Source organism: Dreissena polymorpha, chromosome 15 (assembly GCF_020536995.1).
Source record: "Dreissena polymorpha isolate Duluth1 chromosome 15, UMN_Dpol_1.0, whole genome shotgun sequence".
NCBI classification, from domain to species: Eukaryota; Metazoa; Mollusca; class Bivalvia; order Myida; family Dreissenidae; genus Dreissena; species Dreissena polymorpha.
Window position 1 is genome coordinate 40665595 of NC_068369.1, and position 19890 is coordinate 40685484.

The 19890-nt window shown below is 35.9% G+C and overlaps 1 protein-coding gene across 3 annotated transcripts in view; it reads right to left on the bottom strand.

The window, feature by feature from the left end:
* LOC127860468 (F-box/LRR-repeat protein 20-like) overlaps positions 1–19890 on the bottom strand; it is a 55917-nt gene that overhangs the window by 24687 nt on the left and 11340 nt on the right. For all 3 annotated transcript variants that reach the window (XR_008039815.1, XM_052398556.1, XM_052398555.1), the window contains exons 3-4: positions 19298–19352; positions 18154–18228 (exon numbers count right to left, since the gene is read on the bottom strand). Coding sequence is in view for 2 of the 3 variants with exons in the window: in XM_052398556.1 (XP_052254516.1) it covers positions 18154–18228; positions 19298–19352 (130 nt within the window). In the remaining variant the exon portion in view is untranslated. The remainder of the gene's footprint in view (positions 1–18153; positions 18229–19297; positions 19353–19890) is intronic.

The following is a 19890-nucleotide window of genomic DNA, read 5'->3' on the forward strand; positions in this document are numbered from 1 at the left end:
GTGCAGTCCGCACAGGCTAATCTGGGAGAACACTATCCGCCCAAACTGGATTTTTGCTAAGAAGAGACTTTCTTTAAACAAAAAGTATCCTAATATCCTAAAAGCGGAAAGTGTCGCCCTGATAAGCCTGTGCGGACTGCATAGGCTAATCTGGGACAAAACTTTATGCAAATGCATTAAACCCTTTTATCACAGAGCATGGCCCATCTTTATTCCATGAATGACCTAATGTTGTTATGTCAACTATGTACCATATTTTGTTTCGCTGCATTTAAAGCCACATAAATACTCAAAATCACGGTATGTTTCATAAAATATTTCATAAAATAAAGTTAAACCATAAAAAATCAGTGTTCCTTTTAGCAATAGCCAAAATTTCAGCGCTAGATGTGGTATGTTAACATAGATTTAACGAGACACAAAATGCTGGTTTTTATTTTTTGTTTGACAATTTAGCCTGCATGTATGTGAATTTCCTGCAACGATATTCAAACATTTACAATATCAAGAGGGCCTGAAAAGCCCAAAGTCGCTCATCTGAGATAACAAGATATTATTGGGACAAATCTTCTGACCAAGTTTCACAAAGATCGGAAAATAAATGTGGCCTCTAGAGTGTTAACAAGGTTTTACTATAGCCATATAAGGAAAAATGCCCTGCCCCGTGGCAGCCATGTTTTTCAACCATTCGGCATCATTTTTGAACTCATCCAAGATATTTTAAGGATGAATCTTCTGACCAAGTTTCATGAAGATCTGACAGTAAATGTGGCCTTTAGAGTGTTAACAAGATTTTACTGTAGCCATATATAGCAATATAAGGAAAAATGCCCCGCCCCTTGGCAGCCATGTTTTTCAAGCAAAGATTACCATTTTTGAACTCATCAAAGATATCAGTGGGACAAATCTTCTGAGCAAGTTTCATGAAGATTGGAAAATAAATGTGGCCTCTAGAGTGTTAACAAGTTTTTACTATAGCCATATAAGGAAAAATGACCCGCCCCCTGGCGGCCATGTTTTTTAACCAACCGGCATCATTTTCGAACTCGTCCAAGATATTATCATGATGAATCTTCTGACCAAGTTTCATGAAGATCAGACAATAAATGTGGCCTCTAGAATGTTAACAAGATTTTACTGTAGCCATATATAGGCATATAGGGAAAAATGCCCCGCCCCTTGGCAGCCATGTTTTTCAAGCAAACGTAACCATTTTCGAACTCATCTAAGATATCATTGAACAAGGCAAATGTTGACGTCGCACAACTGACAACGCACGACAAACAATGCACCACGGACGACGGGCAAAAGGCGATCACAAAAGCTCACCATGAGCATGTTGTGCTCAGGTGAGCTAAAAACGTGAGATGGGCTTTGGGCAGCATTGGAAGCACGACTTAAATCTCATGAGCTCCCTGAAGCAAATCTCACGTTTTTCTTGTAAATGTTTGAATATCGTTGCGGGAAATTCACATGGAATATATTGTCACACAAAAAATAAAACAGCCATTTTGCATCTGCTTAAATCTATGTTACTAGACCACATCTAGCGTTGAAATTTTGGCTATTGCTAAATGGAACACTAATTTTGTATGTGTAAACTTTATTTTTCCAAATATTTATAAAGAGATATTTGTTGATTTTGAGGGTAAAGGGGCTTTTAATAACTATGAGTAACTGGTGGGTAAACCTTGTTATAATGCAATGAGTAACATGCCATCTTTTAAAATTTATTGTAGTCAGGTTTCCAGTATTACCAAACCATTTTTTGGAATGTCTGAAGGTATGTTTAAAATATGTGACTTGCCCTATCAGAAATCCTAAATTAATGAAGTACATACTTGAATTGTAATCTATCTTGAATCTATAACTGTCAACAATTGAACCATCATCCAAATATTTTAAATTCTTAGTATAAATGCGGCACAATGCTTAAACAATTTGTTTTCATGACTCATACAAGTAACATAATTATATGAAAAATTAACTAACATCAATCTCAGTTTGATTAGAATAGCATTGCTGTGGAATGTGAGGAGGTATTTGCTTCAAAACTACTTATTGAGAATATTCAAAAAGCTGATCCAAATACACATTTTGCAAAAAAAAACACAACAAAAACTATCAATAGAATCTAAATTAATGTGAATATCGGGAATGAATCTGCATGATAAGACATCAATTGCAACTGGAAATGCTAAATATGCTCCCATAAGAGTACAAAATGCATACAGCATAGCTAACTATTCTGTAATTGCTTCCATATTCCATGTCATTTGTCAAGACTTTATTCTCTATTACTGTTGAAATCCATGTGGAAGTATAATACAGACAATTTCTTATGCACAATTACAACAAATATAATCAAATCATTGCATATTCATACTTCACTAGACAGAAAGTAGTAGCCCATATCTAACTTAAATTCTTGCAAGTGGAAATATCATGTACGGATCATCAATCAAATGGAGAAATGGTTCTTAAATTATTTCTATGATAAAAAATGGCCACGCTCCAGTGTAACTGCAAAAGAATCTTATTCACAGGTCTAAAAATCTTCAGGAAATCTGTGACGGATTTTTTTAAATGAAACTGTGTATGCACCCCTGCGAAAATGTGTTCTAGAAATAGAAACGGTTCTGGAACTGTTCTAGAACATCAAGAACAGTTTATAGAATGTTCCCTATTCGCGTTCTAGAACTTATGTTCTGGAATTGTTCCAGAACAGTTTTCTATAATAATTCCAGAACATTTGTGGAACAAGGCTTAGTTCTAAAACTGTCCCTATAATATACAAGAATTCTAAAATGTAGTTCTAGAACACATTTAGAACTCTTTAAGAACCAGTAAGTTCTACAAAAGTTTTAATGGGGAATAAGAACACATATAGAACAGGTCTAGAACCAAGGCCTAAAATTGTTCTACATATTTAAAATAAATATGTGTAACAGTGTGATATTACCTCCCTTTGAAATGTTCTTTCTTAGATTAATTATACTTATTGTTTATATATAATGTTGGTGTGAACAATAGTATACCTATTTTGTTATTGTGTAACTATTTGAAGTATATTGTTGTAGTTAAATAAAATTTATATATTTTCTTATATAAACTTTATTTAATAATGGAATCTAAGATCAATCATCCCACCAGTTGGGCAAGGTAATCAAGTTATTCCTGATGAATAGTTCTCAGTTACAAGTTCTGAGGGGAACAATGTCCTAGAACTGTTCTAGAACATTTGTTCCTGACTTACTTGAAGCAAACCTTCGGAACTGTTCTAAAACATTTCTAGAATTGTACTGGAACACACCGACTAGAACTGTTCTGTAATCATACTGAAAATCTACTCGAATTATTTAGGAACAGTTGTTGAACATTAAATGAGAATAATTTCTAGAACAATTGTTCTAAAACAGTTCTGGAAATTTATACAAAAATAATTCTGGAATAGTTCTAGAACAATGTTTCAAGAATTGTTCTAGAACAAACCTTCAGAACTGTTTTATAACTATTTGTTCTACAAATTATTCTCATTTAACGTTCAACAACTGTTCTGAAATAATTCTAGACCATTTTAAGAATGATTCCAGAACGTTCTAGTCATTTGTTCCAGTACAATTCTAGAAATTTTATAGAACAGTTCTCAAACGTTTCGCAGGGGTGGTCACAAGTTATTAAAATATATTAACAATAATGCAGTATCAGTTCCATATAAATTATTATAGGAATTATGTTAATTTCAAATAAAGAGAAAAGGCACACCAAAAGCCTGTCAGTGAAGGCCTGCTCTCACGTTAATATGCTAATCCTAAAATTGAAGAAATATTTTAGAAACTCACATGGTGATTTTTTTAAACAGATCTTGTCTATACAATCTATATCAACTTCACACTTGAGTAGGCATTTAAGAAAACATTAACAAGCTAGTTCATTTGTTTTCTTCTTTGTCAGAGAAGCTTTCAGATAGGTAGCATTTTGTCTCTGCATCTTGATATTACAGCCAGTAAAGGATCGTTTTATAATAAACTTCATGAATATTATTTTGAACAATTGTGTACCAAGAATAATGGCAATATACTTACTAATATTTTGCATTTCTTAATTATTTTAACTTAAAAAAATATTCTTCATTTGATTGCAAATTAAAAAACTATATTTTGGACATCTCCATGTATATTGTGCCCATAAAAATGAATTATTAAATGCAGCTTTTTATATAATCTTATTTGAAACCTGACTAAAATGACCCCAAAATGTTCTTTTTTATTGCAATACATGTTTAATTGATTAAGGCCATACAAATGTTATTGCCAATGCCATAATTTCTAATGGGCTAGACAATCAGATGCCATAATTCCTCAAAGACTAACAATGGTATGCCAAGCCATAATTCCTGATGGGCTAGACAATGGTATACCAAGCCATTATTCCTGATGAGCTAGACAATGGTATACCAAGCCATAATTCCTGATGGGCTAGACAATGGTATGCCAAGCCATAATTCCTGATGGGCTAGACAATTGTATGCCAAGCAATAATTCCTGATGGGCTAGACAAGTGTATGCCAAGCCATTATTCCTGATAGGCTAGACAACGGTATACCAAGCCATAATCCTGATGGGCTAGACAAAGGTATACCAAGCCATAATTCCTGATGGGCTAGACAAGTGTATGCCAAGCCATTATTCCTGATAGGCTAGACAACGGTATACCAAGCCATTATTCCTGATGAGCTAGACAATGGTATGCCGAGCCATTATCCTGATGAGCTAGACAATGGTATGGCAAGCCATAATTCCTGATGAGCTAGACAATGGTATGCCAAGCAATTATTCCTGATGAGCTAGACAATGGTATGCCGAGCCATAATCCTGATGAGCTAGACAATGGTATGCCAAGCCATTATTCCTGATGGGCTAGACAATGGTATACCAAGCAATTATTCCTGATGAGCTAGACAATGGTATGCCGAGCCATAATACCTGATGGGCTAGACAATGGTATGCCATGCCATAATTCCTGATGGGCTAGACAATGGTATGGCAAGCCATAATTCCTGATGGGCTAGACAATGGTATGCCAAGCCATAATTCCTGATGGGCTAGACAATGGTATACCAAGCCATAATTCCTGATGGGATAGACAATGGTATACCAAGCCATTATTCCTGATGAGCTAGACAATGGTATACCAAGCCATAATTCCTGATGTGCTAGACAATGGTATACCAAGCCATAATTCCTGATCGGCTAGACAATGGTATGCCAAGCCATAATTCCTGATGGGCTACACAATGGTATACCAAGCCATTATTCCTGATGGGCTAGACAATGGTATACCAAGCCATTATTCCTGATGGGCTAGACAATGGTATTCCAATGCCATAATTCCTGATCGGCTAGACAATGGTATACCAAGCCATTATTCCTGATGGGCTAGACAATGGTATACCAAGCCATTATTCCTGATGGGCTAGACAATGGTATACCAAGCCATTATTCCTGATGGGCTAGACAATGGTATACCAAGCCATAATTCCTGATGAGCTAGACAATGGTATACCAAGCCATAATTCCTGATGGGCTAGACAATGGTATACCAAGCCATTATTCCTGATGAGCTAGACAATGGTATACCAAGCCATAATTCCTGATGGGCTAGACAATGGTATGCCAAGCCATAATTCCTGATGGGCTAGACAATGGTATACCAAGCCATTATTCCTGATGAGCTAGACAATGGTATGCCGAGCCATAATTCCTGATGGGCTAGACAATGGTATGCCATGCCATAATTTCTGATGGGCTAGACAATTGCATGCAAAGCCATAATTCCTGATGGGCTAGACAATGGTATGCCAAGCCATAATTCCTAATAGGCTAGACAATGGTATGCCAAGCCATAATTCCTGATGGGCTAGACAATGGTATGTCAATCCATAATTCCTGATAGGATAGACAAATGGTTTGCAAATGCCATAATTCCTTATGGGATAGACAATGGTATGCCAATCCATAATTCCTGATAGGCTAGACAAATGGTTTGCAAATGCCATAATTCCTGATGGGCTAGACAATGGAATGCCAATGCCATAATTCATGATGGGCATGACAATGGTATGACAATGCCATAATTCCTGATGGGTTAGACAATTGTATGCCAAGCCATAATTCCTGATGGGATAGACAATTGTATGCAAAGCCATAATTTCTGATAGGCTAGAAAATGGTATGCCAAGCCATAATTCCTGATGGGCTAGACAATGGTATGCCAAGCCATAATTCCTGATAGACTAGATAAATGGTTTGCAAATGTCATAATTCCTGATGGGCTACACAATGGTATACCAAGCCATAATTCCTAATGGGCTAGACAATTGAATGCCAAGCCATAATTCTTGACAGGCTAGACAATGGTATGCAAATGCAATAATTCTTGATAGGCTAGACAATGGTATGCCAAGCCATAATTCCTGATGTGCTAGACAATGGTATGCCAAGCCATAATTCCTGATAGGCTAGACAAATGGTTTGCAAATACCATCATTCCTGATGGGCTAGACAATGGTATACCAAGCCATAATTCCTAATGGGCTAGACAATTGTATGCCAAGCCATAATTCCTGACAGGCTAGACAATGGTATGCAAATGCAATAATTCCTGATGGGCTAGACAAAGGTATGCCAAGCCTTAATTCCTGATAGGCTACACAATTGTATGTCAAGCCACATTTCATGACAGGCTAGACAATGGTATTCCAATGCCATAATTCCTGATGGGCTAGACAATTGTATGCCAAGCCATAATTCCTGATCAGCTAGACAATGGTATGCCAAGCCATAATTCCTGATAGGCTAGACAAATGGTTTGCAGATGCCATAATTCCCGATGGGCTAGAAAAAGGGTTACCAAGCAATAATTCCTGATGGGCTAGACAATTGTACGCCAAGCCATAATTCCTGACAGGCTAGACAATGGTATCCAAATTCCATAATTCCTGATGGGCTAGACGAAGGTATGCCAAGCCATAATTCCTGATAGGCTACACAAATTTATGACAAGCAATATTTCCTGACAGGCTAGACAATGGTATGCCAATGCCATAATTCCTGATGGGCTCGACAATGGTATGCCAAGCCATAATTCCTGATGGGCTCGACAATGGTATGCCAAGCCATAATTCCTGATGGGCTCGACAATGGTATACCAAGCCATAATTCCTAATAAGCTAGACAATGGTATGCCAAGTCATAATTCCTGATGGGCTAGACAATGGTATGCCAAGCCATAATTCCTGATGGGCTAGACAATGGTATGCCAAGTCATAATTCCTGATGGGCTAGACAATGGTATGCCAAGCCATAATTCCTGATGGGCTAGACAATGGTATACCAAGTCATAATTCCTGATGGGCTAGACAATGGTATGCCAAGCCATAATTCCTGATCGGCTAGACAATGGTATGCCAAGTCATAATTCCTGATGGGCTAGACAATTGCATGCAAAGCCATAATTCCTGATCGGCTAGACAATGTAATACCAAGCCATAATTCCTGATAGGCTAGACAATGGTATACCAAGCCATTTATCCTGATAGGCTAATAAATGACAAACTCAATAATTAAAGCTAGGCTAAATAATTCCACTCCAACGCAATAATTCCTGATAGGCTGCATAATTGTATGCAAATGCCATAACTTCCAAAAGGCTAAACAATGGTATGACAATGTGTGTCAAACTTAACAATGGTATACAAAATGTTGCCAGATACCCAGAATAAACTCCAGTCACTGAAGCTTTAAATCTGTGCAATGAAGCTTTCACCAAGATGTTCCCTATACAGGGATGAGAATGCCAATATTGAATAACAACTGGGTTCCCCACCCACCCCTTCCCATAACCTAACACCACCAAAACTCCACTACAAATATTAACTTTTTTTACACAGATCTGACAAAGTTTAAAGATTTGAATCAGATCAAATAATTTACTGAACACTTGGGAAATGAGCATTTTTTCATGCAATAATTTGATTTTCATGTCTGTTCTAATATGTCTTCTAGATCTCTGGATAATATCAACTGTACAAATATTCATGTTTTTTCCATCTGATTCTACATCAGCTTCCCCCCAGATCAGTCAGTCCTCAATAACGCCAGCAGGCATGAAGCATTTCTCAAGGCAAAGGCCCAATAGCAATATTTAAAAAGAAGAGACTTTCTTTAAACAAAAAGTATCGTAATATCCTAAAAGCGGAATGTGTCGTCCCTGATAAGCCTGTGCGGACTGCATAGGCTAATCTGGGACGAAACTTTATGCAAATGCATTAAACCCTTTTATCACAGAGCATGGCCCATCTTTATTTAATGAATGACCTAATGTTGTTATGTCAACTTTGTACCATATTTTGTTTCGCTGCATTTAAAGCCACATAAATACTCAAAATCACGGTATGTTTCATAAATATTTCATAAAATAAAGCTAAACCATAAAAAATCAGTGTTCCTTTTAGCAATAGCCAAATTTTCAGCGCTAGATGTGGTATGTTAACATAGATTTAACGAGACACAAAATGCTGGTTTTTATTTTTTGTTTGACAATTTAGCCTGCATGTATGTGAATTTCCTGCAACGATATTCAAACATTTACAATATCAAGAGGGCCTGAAAAGCCCAAAGTCGCTCATCTGAGATAACAAGATATTATTGGGACAAATCTTCTGACCAAGTTTCACAAAGAGTGTTAACAAGGTTTTACTATAGCCATATAAGGAAAAATGCCCTGCCCCGTGGCAGCCATGTTTTTCAACCATTCGGCATCATTTTTGAACTCATCCAAGATATTTTAAGGATGAATCTTCTGACCAAGTTTCATGAAGATCAGACAGTAAATGTGGCCTTTAGAGTGTTAACAAGATTTTACTGTAGCCATATATAGCCATATAAGGAAAAATGCCCCGCCCCTTGGCAGCCATGTTTTTCAAGCAAAGATTACCATTTTTAAACTCATCAAAGATATCAGTGGGACAAATCTTCTGAGCAAGTTTCATGAAGATTGGAAAATAAATGTGGCCTCTAGAGTGTTAACAAGTTTTTACTATAGCCATATAAGGAAAAATGCCCCGTCCCCTGGCGGCCATGTTTTTTAACCAACCAGCATCATTTTCGAACTCGTCCAAGATATTATCATGATGAATCTTCTGACCAAGTTTCATAAAGATCAGACAATAAATGTGGCCTCTAGAATGTTAACAAGATTTTACTGTAGCCATATATAGGCATATAGGGAAAAATGCCCCGCCCCTTGGCAGCCATGTTTTTCAAGCAAATGTAACCATTTTCTAACTCATCTAAGATATCATTGAACAAGGCAAATGTTGACGTCGCACAACTGACAACGCACGACAAACAATGCACCACGGACGACGGGCAAAAGGCGATCACAAAAGCTCACCATGAGCATGTTGTGCTCAGGTGAGCTAAAAACGTGAGATGGGCTTTGGGCAGCATTGGAAGCACGACTTAAATCTCATGAGCTCCCTGAAGCAAATCTCACGTTTTTCTTGTAAATGTTTGAATATCGTTGCGGGAAATTCACATGGAATATATTGTCACACAAAAAATAAAACAGCCATTTCGCATCTGTTTAAATCTATGTTACTAGACCACATCTAGCGTTGAAATTTTGGCTATTTCTAAACGGAACACTAATTTTATATGTGTAAACTTTATTTTTCCAAATATTTATAAAGAGATATTTGTTGATTTTGAGGGTAAAGGGGCTGTTAATAACTATGAGTAACTGGTGGGTAAATCTAGTTATAATGCAATAAGTAACATGCCGTCTTTTAAAATTTATTGTAGTCATGTTACATGTTTCCAGTATTACCAAACCATTTTTCGGAATGTCTTAAGGTATGTTTAAAATATGTAACTTGCCCTATCAGAAATCCTAAATTAATGAAGTACATACTTGAATTGTAATCTATCTTGAATCTATAACTGTCAACAATTGAACCATCATCCAAATGTTTTAAATTCTTAGTATAAATGCGGCACAATGCTTAAACAATTTGTTTTCATGACTCATACAAGTAACATAATTATATGAAAAATTAACTAACATCAATCTCAGTTTGATTAGAATAGCATTGCTGTGGAATGTGAGGAGGTATTTGCTTCAAAACTACTTATTGAGAATATTCAAAAAGCTGATCCAAATACACATTTTGCAAAAAAAACAACAACAAAAACTATCAATAGGATCTAAATTAATGTGAATATGGGGAATGAATCTGCATGATACGACATCAATTGCAACTGGAAATGCTAAATATGCTCCCATAAGAGTACAAAATGCATACAGCATAGCTAACTATTCTGTAATTGCTTCCATATTCCATGTCATTTGTCAAGACTTTATTCTCTATTACTGTTGAAATCCATGTGGAAGTATAATACAGACAATTTCTTATGCACAATTACAACAAATATAATCAAATCATTGCATATTCATACTTCACTAGACAGAAAGTAGTAGCCCATATCTAACTTTAATTCTTGCAAGTGGAAATATCATGTACGGATCATCAATCAAATGGAGAAATGGTTCTTGAATTATTTCTATGATCAAAAATGGCCACACTCCAGTGTAACTGCAAAAGAATCTTATTCACAGGTCTAAAAATCTTCAGGAAATCTGTGACGGATTTTTTTAAATGAAACTGTGTATGCACCCCTGCGAAAATGTGTTCTAGAAATAGAAACGGTTCTGGAACTGTTCTAGAACATCAAGAACAGTTTCTAGAATGTTCCATATTCGTGTTCTAGAACTTATGTTCTGGAATTGTTCCAGAACAGTTTTCTATAATAATTCCAGAACATTTGTGGAACAAGGCTTAGTTCTAAAACTGTCCCTATAACATACAAGAATTCTAAAATGTAGTTCTAGAACACATTTAGAACTCTTTAAGAACCAGTAAGTTCTACAAAAGTTTTAATGGGGAATAAGAACACATATAGAACTGGTCTAGAACCAAGGCCTAAAATTGTTCTACATATTTAAAATAAATATGTGTAACAGTGTGATATAACCTCCCTTTGAAATGTTCTTTCTTAGATTAATTATACTTATTGTTTATATATAATGTTGGTGTGAACAATAGTATACATATTTGGTTATTGTGTAACTATTTGAAGTATATTGTTGTAGTTAAATAAAATTTATATATTTTCTTATATACACTTTATTTAATAATGGAAGTCAAGATCAATCATCCTACCAGATGGGCAAGGTAATTAGGTTATTCCTGATTAATAGTTCTCAGTTACAAGTTCTGAGGGTAACAATGTCCTAGAACTGTTCTAGAACATTTGTTCTAGACTCACTTGAAGCAAACCTTCGGAACTGTTCTAAAACATTTCTAGAATTGTACTGGAACACACCAACTAGAACTGTTCTGTAATCATACTGAAAATCTACTCGAATTATTTAGGAACAGTTGTTGAACGTTGAATGAGAATAATTTCTAGAACAATTGTTCTAAAACAGTTCTGGAAATTTATACAAAAACAATTCTGGAATAGTTCTAGATCAATGTTTCAAGAATTGTTCTAGAACAAACCTTCAGAACTGTTTTATAACTATTTGTTCTACAAATTATTCTCATTTAACGTTCAACAACCGTTCTGAAATCATTCTAGACCATTTTAAGGATGATTCCAGAACACTTCTAGTCATTTGTTCCAGTACAATTCTAGAAATTTTATAGAACAGTTCTCAAACGTTTCGCAGGGGTGGTCACAAGTTATTAAAATATATTAACAATAATGCAGTATCAGTTCCATATAAATTATTATAGGAATTATGTTAATTTCAAATAAAGAGAAAAGGCACACCAAAAGCCTGTCAGTGAAGGCCTGCTCTCACGTTAATATGCTAATCCTAAAATTGAAGAAATATTTTAGAAACTCACATGGTGATTTTTTTTAACAGATCTTGTCTATACAATCTATATCAACTTCACACTTGAGTAGGCATTTAAGAAAACATTAACAAGCTAGTTCATTTGTTTTCTTCTTTGTCAGAGAAGCTTTCAGATAGGTAGCATTTTGTCTCTGCATATTGATATTACAGCCAGTAAAGGATTGTTTTATAATAAACTTCATGAATATTATTTGAACAATTGTGTACCAAGAATAATGGCAATATACTTATTAATATTTTGCATTTCTTAATTATTTAAACTTAAAAAAATATTCTTTATTTAATTGCAAATTAACAAACTATATTTTGGACATCTCCATTTATATTGTGCCCATAAAAATGAATTATTAAATGCAGCTTTTTTATATAATCTAATTTGAAACCTGACTAAAATGACCCCAAAATGTTCTTTTTTATTGCAATACATGTTCAATTGTTCAAGGCCATACAAATGTTATTGCCAATGCCATAATTTCTAATGGGCTAGACAATCAGATGCCATAATTCCTCAAAGATTAACAATGGGGTGCCAAGCCATAATTCCTGATGGGCTAGACAATGGTATACCAAACCATAATTCCTGATGGGCTAGACAATGGTATGCCATGCCATAATTCCTGATGGGCTAGACAATGGTATGCAAATGCCATAATTCTTGATCGGCTAGACAACGGTATGCCGAGCCATAATTCCTGATGGGCTAAACAATGGTATGCCAAGCCATAATTCCTGATGGGCTAGACAATGGTATACCATGCCATAAATCCTAATAGGCTAGACAATGGTATGCCATGCCATAATTCCTGATGGACTAGACAATGGTATACCAAGCCATAATTCCAGATGAGCTAGACAATTGTATGCCAAGCCATAATTTCTGATGGGCTAGACAATGGTATGCCAATTCATTTCTCTTGATAGGCTAGACAAAATGTTTGCAAATGCCATAATTCCTGATGGGCTAGACAATGGTATGCCAATTCAATAATTCCTGATGGGCTAGACAATGGTATGCCAATGCAATAATTCTTGATGGGCTAGACAATGGTATACAATGCCATAATTCCTGATATGCTAGACAATGGTATGCCATGCCATAATTCCTAATGAGCTAGACAATGGTATGCCATGCAATAATTCCTGATGGGCTAGACAGTTGCATGCAAAGCCATAATTCCTGATGGGCTAGACAATGGTATGCCAAGCCATAATTCCTAATAGGCTAGACAATTGTATGCCAAGCCATAATTTCTGATGGGCTAGACAATGGTATGCCAATCCATAATTCCTGATAGGCTAGACAAATGGTTTGCAAATGCCATAATTCCTGATGGGATAGACAATGGTATGCCAATCCATAATTCCTGATAGGCTAGACAAATGGTTTGCAAATGCCATAATTCCTGATGGGCTAGACAATGGAATGCCAATGCCATAATTCATGATGGGCTGGACAATGGTATGACAATGCCATAATTCCTGATGGGTTAGACAATTGTATGCCAAGCCATAATTCCTGATGGGATAGACAATTGTATGCAAAGCCATAATTCCTGATAGGCTAGAAAATGGTATGCCAAGCCATAATTCCTGATGGGCTAGACAATGGTATGCCAAGCCATAATTCCTGATAGACTAGATAAATGGTTTGCAAATGCCATAATTCCTGATGGGCTACACAATGGTATACCAAGCCATAATTCCTAATGGGCTAGACAATTGAATGCCAAGCCATAATTCCTGACAGGCTAGACAATGGTATGCAAATGCAATAATTCCTGATGGGCTAGACAAAGGTATGCCAAGCCATAATTCCTGATAGGCTACACAATTGTATGTCAAGCCATATTTCCCGACAGGCAAGACAATGGTTTGCCAATGCCATAATTCCTGATGGGCTAGAAAATGGTATGCCAAGCCATAATTTCTGATGAGCTAGACAATTGTATGCCAAGCCATAATTCCTTCTCAGCTAGACAATGGTATACCAAGCCATAATTCCTGATAGGTTAGACAAATGGTTTGCAAATGCCATAATTGCTGATGGGCTAGACAATGGTATACCAAGCCATAATTCCTGATGGGCTAGACATTTGTATGCCAAGCCATAATTTCTGACAAGCTAGACAATGGTATGCAAATGCCAACAATTGTTTGTCAAGCCATATTTCCTGACAGGCTAGTCAATGGTATGCCAATGCCATAATTCCTGATGGGCAAGACAATAGTATGCCAAGCCATAATTCCTGATGGGCTAGACAATTGTATGTCAAGCCATATTTCCTGACAGGCTAGTCAATGGTATGCCAATGCCATAATTCCTGATGGGCAAGACAATGGTATGCCAAGCCATAATGCTGATCGGCTAGAAAATGTTATACCTAGCCATAATTCCGGATCGGCTAGACAAATGGTTTGCAAATGCCATAATTCCTGATGGGCTAGACAATGGTATGCCAAGCTATCATTACTGATAGGCTTGACAAATTGTTTGCAAATGCCATTATTCCTGATGGGCTAGACAATGGTATACCAAGCCATAATTCTTGATTGGCTAGACAATGGTATGCCAAGCCATATTTCCTGACAGGCTAGACAGTAGTATGTCAATGCAATTATTCCTGATGGGCTAGACAATGGTATGCCAAGCCATAATTTCAGATGGGCTAGACAATGGTATACCATGCCTAATTCCTGATGGGCTAGACAATGGTTTGCAAATGCCATAATTCCTGATGAGCTAGACAATGGTATGCCAAGCCATAATTTCAGATGGGCTAGACAATGGTATGCCATGCCATAGTTCCTGTTGGGCTAGACAAATGGTTTGCAAATGCAATAATCCCTGATGGGCTAGACAATGGTATACCAAGCCCTAATTCCAGAAAGGCTAGACAATTTTATGCCAAGCCATAATTCCTGATGGGATAGACAATGGTATGCCAATCCATAATTCCTGATAGGCTAGACAAATGGTTTGCAAATGCCATAATTCCTTATGGGCTAGACAATGGTATGCCAATGCCATAATTCGTGATGCACTAGACAATGGTATGACAATGCCATAATTCCTGATGGGCTAGACAATTGTATGCTAAGCCATAATTCCTGATGGGCTAGACAAGTGTATGTCAAGCCATAATTCTTGATAAGACAATGGTATGCCAAGCCATAATTCCTGATAGGCTAGACAAATGGTTTGCAAATACCATAATTCCCGATGGGCTAGACAATGGTATACCAAGGCATAATTCCTAATGGGCTAGACAATTGTATGCCAAACCATAATTCCTGACAGGCTAGACAATGGTATGCAAATGCAATAATTCCTGATGGGCTAGAAAAAAGGTATGCCAAGCCTTAATTCCTGATAGGCTACACAATTGTATGTCAAGCCACATTTCCTGACAGGCTAGACAATGGTATGCCAAGCCATAATTCCTGATGGGCTAGACAATTGCATGATGCAAAGCCATAATTCCTGATCGGCTAGACAAAGTAATACCAAGCCATAATTCCTGATAGGCTAGACAATGGTATACCAAGCCATTTATCCTGATAGGCTAATAAATGACAAACTCAATAATTAAAGCTAGGCTAAATAATTCCACTCCAACGCAATAATTCCTGATAGGCTGCATAATTGTATGCAAATGCCATAACTTCCAAAAGGCTAAACAATGGTATGACAATGTGTGTCAAACTTAACAATGGTATGCAAAATGTTGCCATAATGCCTAATAGGCTAAATAACGGTGTGCAAATGTCAAAATTCCTGCTACGCTTTATAATTCTGATTAACAATTGTTATGGATTTCAAATTCCATAGTAGTCATTTTTCTTCTGGTGCATATCTTATTAAAATGGCAGTCTGTGTTTACATTTTCAACCAATAATGATTGCCGTAGCAAATCATCAAATTATTATTTATGAGATTGAATATAATGATAAGTTTAACGTGTTCAGAGAAAAATATTGAAAAATGAGTTTTTTGTCAATTTGATACCCCATGTCGAGCTTTTACTGTTCACATTTTATAGACCCTAAATACATGGTATACATGTAATGGAACAAAATTCATTTAATCAAAAGTTATTCTTTATTTGTAATGCCCCACCATATCTCAAAAGGTTCATTTCAATTTTAACAAACAATTCAATGTTGAACACTGGAGCTCTTAAACAGACAGTTGATGCAATGTTAAGTTTTAATTTGTTAAGAAATCAATATTTCATCTCCAACAAGCATGTCATTCAATACTTCCTTTCATTTAGATGCACTGAATTTGATGAAATATTGCACTGAATGATAATAAACAGCACTGATCTTTACAGATTTCAGTATTTTTTTACACAAAAAAGATATTCTAATTCACCATGAAAACATTAAGTTCAAATTGCATGTGCTTGTAATTTTAAACCCCACAAGTTGGAATTGTTTTTCTGATAAAGTGATCTCTTTCAAAGCTGAACTCATAAACCAAAATCATCTGAAAACAAAACAGAAGCTCAGATCCCTTTTTTTCCCATAAAGCTTAACCGTTTTCCACTTAGTTACGTATTTTGATGCATTTGTAGTCCCATAGGAAGTTAAATTTAATTTAATACCTTTTTTGCTAAAGTCAAGTTTTGAAGGCTTCATTTCCAACCCTTAGATATTGATGAGCAGCAAACAGCATAAAATCTCGCATAAAAGACTGCGAGTTACTTGCAGGCTGTTCTGGTTTTATGCTGTTTTCAAAAGCCATTTTCAGTTTGCTTCTGATTGGGGGAAAGGGTTAATGTGTGAAATCCCTAATTATGCCATGTGAAATCCCTTGTTATGCCATGTGAAATCCCTTGTTATGCCATGTGAAATCCCTTGTTATGCCATGTGAAATCCCTTGTTATGCCATGTGAAATCCCTTGTTATGCCATGTAAAATCCCTTGTTATGCCATGTGAAATCCCTTGTTATGCCATGTGAAATCCCTTGTTATGCCATGTGAAATCCCTTGTTATGCCATGTGAAATCCCTTGTTATGCCATGTGAAATCCCTTGTTATGCCATGTGAAATCCCTTGTTATGCCATTTGAAATCCCTTGTTATGCCATGTTAAATCCCTTGTTATGCCATGTGAAATCCCTTGTTATGCCACAAACTCGGAATTGTGAATATCAAACATGTTAAGCAGAACATTCATTTGTTTCAAAGTACTAATTGACATCTGTAACCAAACTGTTTGGAAATAACGCCAGATAACAGTATCAATTATCTTCAGCTCGCTAATGGGATGCATGCACACAAAATCTGATAAATAGAGGCAATTCCAAACACATTAATGCAATCCTAAATAAAAATGTATAGTCTTTTTAAGTAGTATACATATGCCTAAAACATCAGTAAATAGGAACTCCTTGAAAAATGCACACAATTTTGTCTGCCCAATTTTGAATTGATGTTCAGAACCAAGTAAGTTCACAGACTTGTGTTTTGTTTCATCTTTATTGAAAAAGCATAATAAGATGCATTATTGTGAAATGTAATTATTTTGTTTTCAGACAAAGTAGTGCATTGATTGTCATGCATAGTTTGCCAATGTTAACACAGATGTTGCAATTCAACAGGTGCAAAGGTGTAAATATTTAGCATGGTATTAATAAAACAAAAATTTCATAATTTGGGTACAGATCATTTCAAACACTCTTTCCATTTTTAAATTATCCACTTGTTTTACAAAAACATGAAGAACTGTAATAAATATAGGCCGAGAATATAAAAAGTCAAAAGTTCCCTGCATAGTTTTCAAAACGCTTCATGAACTGTTCATAAACATCTAATGAATTTCATAAAGACATTCTTAAACAGTTCATAAATTTACCACCACAGGACATTATATTCAAGAACACTTTATGCAATGAAGTTCATGAAAAAATTGCTCATCATTTCTTATAAAGTCAGAAAGACATAGAGAATATTGTGTTCTTTAGCAAATAAAAGGTAAAAATGTCAAGAGGTTAATATGCCTCCAAGAAAGTTGTCTAGATCTTTTCATAAACAGTTTTCCTTGAAGACGTGTGATAATCACTTGAACACATAATAATTTTAATTTTTAGCAATAATGTTTCTATATTTCACTACAAAGCACAAAATAAATGCAAACTAATACCCAACGCTGTTTGCGTACCTTTACATCCACCTGGAATTCAAAAAGGTCCACTCTCTGCCAGTTGCTGCCATCCAGTGCCAACAGGTTCCAGTACTAAAACGTACACAGGGGACCATATGAGCCTTGTTTTGGGAAAACTGGGCTTATGCATATGCATAAAGTGTTGTCCCAGATTTGCCTGTCCAGTCTGCACAGGCTAATCACGGATGACACTTTCAGCTTTTATGGAATTTTTTTATTTAAAGGAAGCCCGTTCTTAGCAAAAATTCACTGTAACAGAGGGGGTTATCACGTGATTATCAAGATGTTGACGTCCATGCTGCTGCAGGTATTTTTCTCCATTTTATACCCTTTAATAACTTGTATTATTTTTTAATTTCCACCCACTTTCCAGCCATATTAGCAAGTAAGTTACTGGCGTTTATTTCATAGTAATATTCGCTCTTTATCTCTTTTTTTTCGGTGCGAAATTTCTTCAGGAGATGACCTAATAAGGGCTCCACTAAAAAAATGTGCGGGGAGTAAAGTCGAGATTCAAAGCGAATTTAAATACGAAATGAACGCTAATCACTTTTTTACTGATATGGCTGGAAAGTGAGAGTCGTTTAAAAATTAAACAAAAGTAATAAAGGGTATAAAACAACGAAAAATAACTGTCTTACCGTGGACGTCGCCATCTTGACTATCATGTGATTACCCCCTCTGTTTAAGCTGAAAGTGATATCCATTATTTGCCTGAGCAGACTGCAAAAGGTACTGTGGGACAAACCTTTATTCACATTGAATTGAGCCCTGTTTTCCCTGAACAAGGCTAATATACAGAAACAAACTCAGGGAAATCTAAATTCACAATGTACATAAGTCTTCACACTTGAACATTTCTGATCAAATCCATGTCCAGAAAGAAGATTTCATTAACAGAGGGAGTACAAACATGTGCATATTAATTTATGAATTCATAGAATTTAAATACCAGTCAATTTTCTAGGAATAAATTTGAAGTGTGGCCCAGGACCGATTTTCATCAAACATAAAATGAGATTCCTTAAGCCTGCAAGACATTATTTATCACATATGTGTACACAGTTGGTTGCTGATGGCATAAAGTTGATTAGTCATCTGAAGAACGTAACCAACAGCTAACTTATTGCATAAGGGTTACCTTGGATACTTGGGCACATCTGCACAGTGTAACCACGTCCAGAAAGGAAAATATCCTGAAATTTACAAACCATGTTTATACAGATATAATGAAGACATCCCATTCACACAACATAATGTTACCAATGTTACTGCGCAATTATTGATTAATTAAATAGTAGTATATTTTCATGAAATTATATATGATTAACCTTAATCAGAACCTTAAATAAAATTTAATAAACTAGAAGACCAATATGGCCCTAGATCCCTGACCTAGGTAATAGGGTGTGGCCAGTTACTTACCCAGGGACAAGATTCAAACAATTTTTGTAATGGACTACAATCTGATGTCACATACAAAGTATCAAAGCTCATGTGTTCTTTTTGGTTTCCGGAAAAGTTTTGGCCACAAGGAAATATAACATCTCTCGCTCGGTCTTGTTGTTTCAAGATTTTTTTTAAGTTATTTAACTGAAACAATCTAGACACACATGTTACCTTTTATGGCCTGGCCAGTTTTAATCCCTTGCACATGATTTGAAAAAAACTTTGAATACGACCACTATAGATGCTACACACTAAATATTAAACAATTGACCCTTGCAGTGTTAG